This window comes from Octopus bimaculoides, chromosome 4 (assembly GCF_001194135.2).
Source record: "Octopus bimaculoides isolate UCB-OBI-ISO-001 chromosome 4, ASM119413v2, whole genome shotgun sequence".
NCBI lineage: Eukaryota > Metazoa > Mollusca > Cephalopoda > Octopoda > Octopodidae > Octopus > Octopus bimaculoides.
The window spans coordinates 106,060,554-106,072,924 of NC_068984.1; the positions used below are offsets into that span (position 1 = coordinate 106,060,554).

General features: G+C 36.2%; 1 protein-coding gene across 1 annotated transcript in view; it reads right to left on the minus strand.

Moving 5' to 3' along the window:
- Window positions 1-12,371, minus strand: part of LOC106879427 (focadhesin) — a 260,907-nt gene that overhangs the window by 38,932 nt on the left and 209,604 nt on the right. Inside the window, exon 29 of the mRNA XM_052967658.1 lies at window positions 1,504-1,675. Coding sequence (XP_052823618.1) covers window positions 1,504-1,675 — 172 coding nt within the window. The remainder of the gene's footprint in view (window positions 1-1,503; window positions 1,676-12,371) is intronic.

Consider the following 12,371-nt stretch of genomic DNA (forward strand, 5'->3'; position numbering starts at 1 on the left):
ACATACACACACATATATATATATATATATATATATACACACACACACATGATATATTGTTTGCTACTCATCACCTCAGCCACTTACAATGAAACTATTTAGCATGAGCATATAAAGACAGACAAATGACAGCTAATTAAGATGATCACATATCACTAATCAACAGAGTAACTCTTAAATCTTCTCATTAGATAGAGGTAGGCAACTAATTAAATCATATTTGAATAGTGATTTATTCATTAATGTCATAAGATGCAAAATTGAAAAGAAATGACAATTTCGTTAATGAATAACAATTTAAAAATTGCTGCATCATTGCATAGTAAATCATATTGGTTATTTAAAAACAAGAGTGATCATTATATTCAATTTTACTATATGAATTTGTTTACAAATCTCTTTCATGTTTTACGTACTGCAGTCATTGGACTGTGGCCATGTTGGAGCACCACCTTGAAGGGTGTCTGGCCTCTTCTGACAAACTGCTGAATTATGGGGATATAAACAAACTGACTCCAGTTGTTCAGTGAAGAGTGGAAACAAACCCAACACACAAATACATACATATATGGTGAGTTTCTATCAGTTTCCATTGATCAAATCCACTCACAAGGTTTTGGTTGGGCTAGTTCAATAGTTCCCCAAATTAATATGTTTTAAGTTTTTACTGGTACATTTATGATCTGGTGCTCTACTTCACTGTATCAGAATTAAAGGCTAGTTCTTGTTAGTTACACATGTATCTTCTGCCGATGAACTCTCTTTCCTGGGTCTATCTTTCATTTCTTTCGTCATTAATATCTTGTTACATATTTTTCTTTATTCATTTTGCACATACTTTCACTTTCTATCTTGAGGTTTCACCTTGACACTTCATCATCACTATTTCTTTTCTATCTTTCTAGTTCCACGCCTAGTGACTCTCCCAACCTCTCTTTTATGTGTGTAACCATATACTTCCTCTACAGCAACAAACCTGTACTGTTCTGTATCTTTCTTACATACTGCAACCTCTCCTAGCATAAGACTGTCTTCCCCTCTACTGTATCTCCACTCATTCAAAGAGGGTCTTCATCTTTCAAGTTGCCTACCAACTTCACTAATGTTAGTGTCATGAAAAAGAAGAAAGAAAAATTACCTAGTAGATTCTGAAAAGTGATTGGCATTAGTAAGGGCATCCAGCCATAGAGACCATACCAAAATTGACACTGGAGCATGATATAGTCCTTGGAGTCATTGGATACTGTTATGCCATGCAAGTTATGCCAGCATGGAAGACAGTTGTTAAAAGGTGGTGTTGATGATGTTTATGATAATGATGACAATGAAGGTTATCTCATCCCCCACCTGTTTTTTTTTTTCCTGTCTTCTCTTTCTTTTTTTAGTCCTGTTTCTTATATTGTTGTTGCAAAATAATATATAAAGACTTTTTTCACAAGTATACTTTTGGGATCTATAGAGTTTTTTTTTGGTCATTTTAAAAATAGCAAAATTAATAGTTACCACTTGATTTTACTTCTGATACCGTAGAATTTGCCAAATAGGCATGACCTAACATCCAAGCAGAACAACATTGTATTCCAACTTCTTCCTGACTTTTCAAAACAGTTTTCACCAATTGAATTATGGTTGCTGGATTAACAACATTGCTACACAATGAAGGAATGGTTTGTACCTGTGATAAAAAAAAAAAAAAAAAAAAAAATAGCAATTACACATTTAATGAAGAATACATAGAACACACAATAAAATTAATTTCATATTTTTCAATAGTTTGTCTTTCATGCAATGTCCTAATGAAGAAGAACTGAAGCTTTCTTAGAAAATATTTTGATGCCATTTTCATAAATTCGATTAAAGCATTTCTATTTCCAAAAGATAAAAGTGACAAGTCATTGGGTTGATAATGTACTGCCTAGCAGGTGGGTCATGGTTCATGTCCAATCCATACTAGCATGATATACCATGCAATGGACTCTTTACTTCTTTATGGAGTCATAGGGGTGCTGTGAAGACGTACAGTGTGCCTGGGACATTTTACACCTGAAGGAGCCCATCCCTCTCCAGGTCTAACAACTGATTTTTTTCCCAGAAAGAGAGCAAAAGACCAAAAGACAAACACAAATTGAGAAAAAGAGAAAACTCAACCTCAGTACAGGATTTGCACTTTATCGATTAAAAAAAAAAAATTAAAGGCAAAGGTGATCTGAGTGGGATTTGAACTCAGAGAATAGATAGCCAAAATGATCATCACAGAACATTCAATCTGGCACTCTAATGACTCTGCTAACTGGCTGCCTGGCAGTTTCCAACATCTCAGTGTACTTAGCTGAAAATAACTAATATTGGCTAAATAAGACCCCTACCATTAATTATACATGCAATAATTTTGCACACATTAATTAGAACATGTCAATTATACATGCATTAATTATACATACAGTAATTACACAAGAGAATTATATAGTTACTGTGTGTTGTTGCTGTGTAACTTCACAATAACTGATTGAGCAGAGCCATGATAGGAATTCCAGCCATGATCATCCCATCTATTTTAGTAAAGTCTATCTAGTACTACATCATCCAATGTACCCTTTCTTTTTAAGATAGTTGGGTGCTATATATCCCATAGGCTGAATGAACTACATAGAGGTTCTAAATTGTTTGTTGGCCAGAAATCATGAACGAAAGATTTGAAAATAACTGCAAATTTACTGAAATATAATTTTGTTGCAGCATGGAGACACACAGTTTTATAAACTTAATTTATTGCCTGGTTTAATACCAACACCTGGTCCTAGAGTACACTTTGCTGAAAGCATTTGGGCCTGGGCTCTGTTGTGAGGATAACTTCCTCCCACTGGTCTCAGAGGCCTTGAAAAATGTAATCGTTGCCATACTTCCTGCTCTAAGTCATGCAAAAACAAAAGGAGTAAAATAAAGATATTTTGGATTATCATTACTTCTAAGAAACATGATCCCCAATCAGATAAAAAAAAAAAAAAACTCAGTTAGATATAAAAGACTTTATTTCAAAACCTGGCACCACCAATGACACCTGTTATAAATTTGTAAAATATGTAAGGCACATGTATGGGTGCTTGGTTGAAAAGTTTGTTATTTACTTCTCAGTCACATAGTTTAAGATTCAGTCCTTCTGATGGGCATTTGGGTTAGTGTTTTCTCCTATACAATATCTCCAGATTGGCCAAAGCTTTGCAAATAAATTTGGCAGAGAGAAACTGAAAGAAACCTGCTGTATGTGTGTGTGTGTGTGTGTGTGTGTGTGTGTGTGTGTGTGTTTATTAAGTAACTAGCAAAAGTTGCTTTGGTGGCATTTTTTTCACCAGATAATCGAACTACTGAAAAGGTTTATGAGTAGTATGGCAATCTATGTTTCTGATTAACCTAGGAATGGAAAATCAAATTGAAGGCTGGTTATTGTAGAGGTCGTTGCACTTAAATTATCATAGAACACATAAATTTGCAAGCGATGCAAAGTAGAGCTACTGAAATGTTTTGGGAGTAGATTATGGATAATGACTCCATAGTTGTTTTACATGAAAGTGAAATTTCTTGTCAGAAACAGCCATATAAATGGTGTAAGGAAATTGAAGGAAGATGTTGAAACTCCCCCTCTGTGAGTTTATTTTATTCAACAGCAAAGGGAGCTATTTCTTCAGAGAGAAGTATGATTGGTATGTTCAAAAATGGCAAAATAATACGTACTTGAAAAAGTAGAGTTAAAGAATTGTATTTGCTACGTGCTTACAGTGTACGACCACTCTGAAACTGACTTCAGGTAACGAAAATTGAAAACATTCAGTTCACGAATACCGCTTTGAATCTTTAGTAATTCACAGTGAAAGGATGTCACATTTGAAATATAAAAACTAGGTAAATAAGCATCCTTAAAAAGAAACAATGTATTGGTAGGTAAACAAAGGTATCAACAAATAGAAGAGAGGGAAGGGAACATCACCTTTCAAGTAACTCAGAATAAGTAAAGGTAAGCTTGCCATAGTTTAATGCAGTTTCAATATGGAGATTAAGATTGTTTGGCATTGAATATTCATCACGTACAGTGTTCTGAGTCAATTTCATTCATCACCATCACAGGTGGACAGTCAAAATATATAGACAAAATCCTTTCACTTTTATAATATTCCCTAACCAAATTAGCACAACGTTTCAGATAATATACCCTCCAGCCTTCATCAGGTGAGTTCTCATTCCTAAGGTATTTTTCAACGCTATTATTATTATTATTATTATTATTATTATTATTATTCAGGACACTGCTTGGAATCTTGGGGTTAGTAGCCTGTACTATTAACCACTACACCATATGCCCATGGTCATCAAAAAATACCTTTGGAATGAGAACCTAGGTTCGAAATTTCCCCAAGACACCTGATGAAGCCTGGAGGGTATATCAGCCGAAACATTGTGTTAACAACAAACAAGATGAGGACAAATATCTGCCAAATGTAAATAATGTACATAATTCTTCATCTCTTAAATATAGAACTCTACAACCATATAGTTTAAAAAAGTATGGAAGACCCTACATACAAAAAAACTAGGTACATACTATGGATTAGAGAAAAACCCGTGTAAACCACCGTTTTCCCCAGTTTTTTCCATTTATGCAGGTGCCCTAGGGAAAAATGCTATAGTGCATGACCATCCTTGAGACATAAGTAATGTGTGTGTAAAGTTTGGTGATAATTGATTGAGAATTGTGGAAATGTATGTGCTAATCAATATACACACACATATATTGATTTATATATACTAGATATTTATCTCTCACCAGATGGAGTACTTATTTTGTTGATCTTACCATCACAGAACAGTACACTATATATATATATATATATATATTTGTAGCAGCACTGTCATACAAATGGTGTTTCTTGCAGCCTTCCATGTAAAACATGTCTCGTCTTGAAGAAATATTGGTTTCAAATTTTGGCACAAAGTCAACAACATGAGGGAGAGAATAAGTCCATTACGTTGACCCTACTGTTCAATTGGTACTTATTTAATTGATCCTGAAAGGATGGAAGGCAAAGTTGACCACAGTGGAATTTGAACTTAGAATGTAATGACAGACAAAATGCCACCACCCTTTTTGCCCATTGTGCTAACAATTCTGGCAGCTCACTACCTTTGGCTATGAAGAAAAATTACCTTACTTGGTAACAGGTGAGAATTAGTGACAGGAAAGGCATTCAGTCATAGAAAATCAGCCTTAACAAATTCCATCTGATTCATGCAGGAAAGTGGATGTTAACATGATAATGATGTTGATAATGATATCACACGCAATACTCATAAATCACATTTAGAGGCATTATTTCATGGTTGAGTAATTTTGCATGAGGAAGTGTCATAGATTTAAAATAAAAAGTAGGAAAACAATCCCAGAGGCAAAGACATAAGTTCAAAAAAGATCTCCTTAATCCTTCAGCATTCAGATAACTGCCAAATGTAATGCTTATTTGTTTACACTATTTTGAATTAATTGTAGGTTCAAGTTTTCGGTAATGTGATTGTTTATTTTTAGATTGACATAGCAGGGTACACGTGAAAAGTCAGATCTGGTAGACGAGAAGATGAGACAGAATATTTTAGCTGGATATGGCTGGTTTAAATAGGATTCCAAAAGATGTGGCTCTTTTCATATTTACAGACTACACTGACGGTAGATTAAACATCCAGTTTAATGATGAATGAATTAGATGTTTGATCAACAGAAACTACATTTCGCATTGACTATATCATATTCTAAGTGGTTGAGTATTCTACAGACATCTGTAACTTTCATATAACTGTCTTGAGCAGAATCTGTGTAACACTGGAACTTTAAAGATTTGTAGGTGTGTGATACTTCCTTATGCAAACACAATATACTATGAAGTATACTAAATGTTCTTATAAGTCAGTACTATGTTCTACTACATCAGCAGTGCTTCATCATCATCATCATCATCGTTTAACGTCCGCTTTCCATGCTAGCATGGGTTGGACGATTTGACTGAGGACTGGTGAACCAGATGGCTACACCAGGCTCCAATCTGATTTGGCAGAGTTTCTACAGCTGGATGCCCTTCCTAACGCCAACCACTCTGAGAGTGTAGTGGGTGCTTTTACGTGCCACCGGCATGAAGGCCAGTCAGGTGGTACTGGCAACAGCCACGCTCAAAATGGTGTATTTTATGTGCCACCCGCACAAGAGCCAGTCCGGGGGCACTGACAACGATCTTGCTCGAAAGTCCTTACTCCTTACATCATTCTTGTTAAGGTTGTTTCTACAGATATTCTATAGAAACTATACCCAGCACTGATATTTGCTATAGCATTTCATATCGATACATCAGATGTAAACAAGCAATGAGTGTATATGCCACATTTTGGGAGTTGTTGCCCCTTCAGCACTCATCTAGCCCACTCTTGCCTCTGAACACATTGCATATATAGCTACCTCATACAGTGGCGTTAAGTTATTGGATATACCAATTTACATATTAGATGCATTCCTGGAACGGGTATGTAAACATTAAAGATTTGTAGGTACGTGGTACTTCATTACGCAAACACAATATACTATGAAATATACTAAATGTTTTTATAAGTCAGTACCACATTCTACTGCATCAGCAGTGCTTCTTACATTCTAAAAACATTTAGTATCTGAAGTTATATCATTTCCACTGCCATCATCATCATATTAATGTCCCCTGTTTCATGTTTGCATGAGTTAGATGAAATTTGTTGAGGCCAATTTTCTTTATTTTATGTTATTTTTTTGTTCCAAACACCTGCTTAATAATGACAAAGTTACTTTACCAAATTTATCATTCTTTGCAAAATTAACTCAAAAGAAGTCAGTATTTCAACAAAAGTATAACAACAAAAATGTTAACTTGTTTTGATACCAACCTGCCTAATATTGCCCCTAGCTCTATGATAAAAGCTTAGTTTAAAAATGATCTAAATTAAAGCCTTCCTTCAAAATTTCATGTTAATTTATGTCCCAGATGCCAGTTTAATGATCCTTTCTACTCTAGGCACAAGGCCTGAAATTTGGGGGAGGGAACTAGTTGATTACATTGATCCCAGTGTTTCACTGGTACTTAATTCTTGACCCCAAAAGAATGAAAGGCAAAGCTGACCTCAGCAGAATTTGAACTCAGAACATAGCAGAAGACGAAATACTGCTAAGTATTTCACCTGGTGTGCTTATGTTTCTACCAGCTTACCACCTTAGACACCAGTTTAATAATGACAAAGTAATTTTACTAGATTCTTCGTTATTTTCAAAATTCAATGTAACAAAGGCAGTATATTTCAACAGAAATATGGTAATAAAAGGGTGAAGTACAAATAAATAAGATTAACTTCAATTGTCCGAGTATTTGTTATTTACAAATAGGTTATGTTTACACAGAAAGATTAAATACATTTGTTTAATGTATTGCATATAATTTCTGTATGCATATTTATTCACAATAACCACTCTAGCTTTCTATTATTTCTATTATTAAATCTTCACTGTCAACCTCATATTTTCATGTAAACTACTTGAAGCCAATAATAGTTTGTTTATGTTTTACATAAGGAGATATATTCTTTGTAACTTTGGCAGTTGAGAGGTTAGATAAAGAATCTCTGAGGAATCTTTAGAAAAACAGAACTATTTTAGAAGATCAATGTTCTTGGTTGCTGAAGCTCTCATGATTTATCAGCAGGTTATACTTTTGCAGTAATATTTTTATTAAAAGTACTGCGTATGATCTCCATCTAAACATTCATAAACAATAGCCACAGTGTTGGTACACTTATCTCATGCATGAATGTGTGTATATATTCATGTAAGTATATATGTACATACTGGTACTTCATCTGTTATGACAGTGAGTGTTCCAGTTGATTTGATCAATGGAACAGCCTACTCATGAAATTAATGTACAAGCAGCTGAGCATTCTGCAGATATGCATACACTTAACATAGTTCCTAGGGAGATTCAGTGTGTCACAGAATGTAACAAGGATGACCCTTTTAATTACAGGTACAACTTATTTTTGGCAACATGAAATAAAGTGTTTTGCAGAAGGAAACAATGTGCTGCCACAAACTTATGATCATGAGCTGAATAATCTAAGTCATGCACATTCATGTATGCACATACATATACATACAGAGGCATGGCTGTATTGTTAAGAAGTTCACTTTTGGATTCAGTTCCACTGCACAGTACCTTGAGCAAATGTCATCTGTAAAAGCCTTAAACCAACTAATGTAAAGTTGGGAGATGGAAAATGTGTATGACCTCATAATGAATGAATGACTACACACACACACACACACACACACACACACACACAAACATATGTATGTATATATATATGCATATACGATGGCTTCTTACAATTTCCATCTGCCAATGCTACTCGAAAAGCTTTGGTTGACCCCTGGGCTATAGTATAAGACACTTATTCAATCAAGTACCATAGAGTGACATGCGACCCTTTAACCATATGGTTGAGAAGCAGTTTATATCCCACAGTGTATGTATTTTGTGTCTTTCCTTACTTCACTACTTTAAAAATTGGAGTTGGTTTATTTGTGTCCCCATAAATTAGCTGTTTGGCAATAAGAGACTGCTGGAATAAGTAACACATTTAAAAGAAGTCCTGTAATTGATTTGTTCAGCTAAATCTTTCAAGATAGTGCTCCAGCATGGCCACTGACAGTCCAATGACTAATACAAGTAAAAACACACACATACCCATATATATGTATGCATACATAAATGTATGCATGCATGTGTGTGTATAATATAACAGTTTGATTCAGCTACATGCAAAGAACAATAATATGATCTGATGTCACTTCCAAACCAATAACACAACATGATCCAAGTTTACCAATAAAAGCTCAACATTTAGACGCCATTTTGAATTTGTCTTATTTCCTGTTATTTGATCTCCTGTTACTTGTTATTATAACAGTTTGACTTGTTCCCATGTAACTCTCACCAAATGTGCTGAGTATTACTTTCTTTCATTTGTCCACACACTCACTCATATATACATGCATACTAGTTTCCATGATCTGCACAATGGTCCCTGTCCTACATTGCTGACTTCAACTTCATCATTTAGCATCCACTCTTCCATGCTTGACAGAATTTCTTGAAACAGATCTACAGCTGGATAACCAACTGTTTTCAAGCAAGGTAATGTTTTCTCATGGCCAGACATTTTTTTTTTTTGCAGAAGAGTGGAAACAAAGGATACTGTCTGCATGACAGTGATACTCATTTACAACTGTTATGTGATGTCAAAGCAAGAGAACAGACACACACGCATCAACATCATTTTATGCAAAATTTTACCATGCTTTCACAAAAGCATACGGTGATAAATTCTCACTTTGGATATTCACACAACTCAGAACTCAGCTTGCTTCTGTTTGTTATAGTACTCTAAGCATGACAGAGGAGTTTAAGGTTGATAGTTGGTGAGAAGTCCTGTATGCTAATGCCCTTGCCCTTATGGCAAAATATGTGAAAGACATAGAGGAGAAATTCCAGTTAGAGAAACAAAAACTGGAAAAGAAAGGCCTGAAAGTAACCAAAACTAGTATTATGGTAAATAAAACACATTCTGCTGCTATCTTGGGGAAATTGTGGTTTGCAGGTGCAGAAAAGTAGTTTGATACTCTATACAGTATGCCCAATGTAAACAATGGATGTATAAGCAGTGTAGTGGGGTCACACATGGGCTAAGAACAAAGAATACCCACACACGCAGCTGGTATATAGGGGCATTAAAAATGAAGTGCACTGGGAAAATATATTTTAACCACTCAGAAGGCTCCTTAGAAGTAGTCAATAGTGTTTGCTACCACAATGATATAATTAGTACAGGTGTGCTGAAAGCATAGGAGCCAGAAAAAGAATGGGGAGGAAAAAAGTTCAGGGTGCCACTCCCTCTACAAAGTTATTCTCCCTCAGAGAGTAGGCTGTTCCATTGATTAGATCAACTGGAACACTCACTGTCATAACAGATGGAGTACCAGTATGTACATACATACTTACATGCGTATGTGAAGTGTAAGATACTGAAACCTAGGTGCTGATTGCAAGGATTTGCAAAGGTGAGAAAGAAAAGAGGTGAGTATACTGTTGCTGGATGTGTAATGTCAGTATGCATAAATGATGCAGTACAAAGGATCTCAGAAAAAAATAAAACATATAAGATGAATCAGATGTAAGTTGCATATGGATTATAATAGTTGCATTAAAAAAATCCTGAGTACTCAAAGTTGATGGTGCCTGTGGCAGACTTGTAGCCCTGAACACCCAAGAGATTCTGCTCCCTTTTGCTCCCCATGGTTTGAAAAGCTACCTCAACCTCTGATTCTGGCACCACATCAGCTTGTTTCTAATATCGTCTTTCCCCTTCACTTTCTTTTTCAGGACTTTCTCAGCTTCATTCTCTTTTTTCAGTACATCTGTGATTTTGTGTGCTTGTACAGCTGTACATTTCACACCTGGATACCGATATGGTTGAGTGTACATGTTCATTACGTATATACATGTGTGGTTATTCATACAGCTTTTACTGTGCTCTCTTTACTACTTGTGGTTGTTGTTCTTTCCCTGGTTAATGTCTCTCTCTCTCCTTTCCCACCTTCCAGATCTTCTCCACTTCTCTCACATCTTCCTCTTCAGTCACTTCCCACAACCAACAATAATTTTATTTTCTCTCTACTTCTCTTATGTTAACTCTGGTTGCAGCCTCTCCGTCCCACATTCACAAGAGCAATCCCTGACTCACACTCTTCAACTCTTTTACTTTGTAGTTGAACTCACCAAACTTATCTCCACCATAGCTGTAAAATAGTTCGATTCTGACATCCCCAATGATGATGGCCTTTCAGCCCTTAACACTACTCCTTAATTTTCCATAAACACTTGAGGTAGCAGAGCCCTAACTCCTTACAGAAATCTGCATTCCAAACTAGAAGACCACTGCTATTGTTTACCAGACAAACAGCACCTTTCACTTTTTCTGCTATTTGTTGAAGGATAAAAGACCCAAATATCAGACATTACATTTTTTCAGACAGTTGGAGTTATTGACATTCTAAGAATTCTCCTTTGGAATAATGGTTATTGACACATATCCTCTCCCCATCAGTACTTTGGGTTTCAGATTTACCATCAGTTTAGCACATAACTAATTCTGTCAATTCCTCATGCAAGAATTACCTGTCCAAACCCTGCTTACAGAGACAAACAAATGCTAAAACACTGGACATGATTATCATTACAGTAGTGGCAGTAGTGTGGAGGCGCAATGGCCCAGTGGTTAGGATATCGGACTCGCAGTCATAGGATCACGGTTTCGATTCCCAGACCGGGCGTTGTGAGTATTTATTGAGCAAAAACACCTGAAGCTCCACGAGGCTTCGGCAGGGGATGGTGGCGAACCCTGCTGTACTCTTTCACCACAACTTTCTCTCACTCTTACTTCCTGTTTCCGTTGTGCCTTGTCACACTGTGTCACACTGAATATCCCCGAGAACTACGTTAAGGGTACCCGTGTCTGTGGAGTGCTCAGCCACTTGCACGTTAATTTCATGAGCAGGCTGTTCCGTTGATCGGATCAACTGGAACCCTCGACGTCATAAATGATAGAGTGCCAACACAGTGGCAGTGGTAATGATTATAATAATATAGATGATGTTTATGATGATGATGATAGAAATGAAGATGATGTGGATAGTGATGGTGGTGACAGTAATGATAATGATAATTATGATGCATGTTAGTGATGATGATGATATTGAGAATGATAGTGATGGTGATGATAATGATGGTAGTGATGGTGATGACAATGATAACAACTGTGATTAATATTTATCAATTCTTGAGCAGAGGGTGGCTGGCATTAATAATCTATCATTGTCAGTATCTCAAACAGAAACCATAATTAATAGATAACAAATAAATTGGAAAATTTTATAATGGTATCTGTGGTGAGATGAAACACAAATGACAAAACTTGTGCAAGTAGAAAACAAGACGACTGTTAAGCATCATCATCATCATCATCATCGTTTAACGTCCGCTTTCCATGCTAGCATGGGTTGGACGATTTGACTGAGGACTGGTGAAACCGGATGGCAACACCAGGCTCCAGTCTGATTTGGCAGAGTTTCTACAGCTGGATGCCCTTCCTAACGCCAACCACTCAGAGAGTGTAGTGGGTGCTTTTACGTGTCACCCGCACGAAAACGGCCACGCTCGAAATGGTGTCTTTTATGTGCCACCCGCACAAGCCAGTCCAGG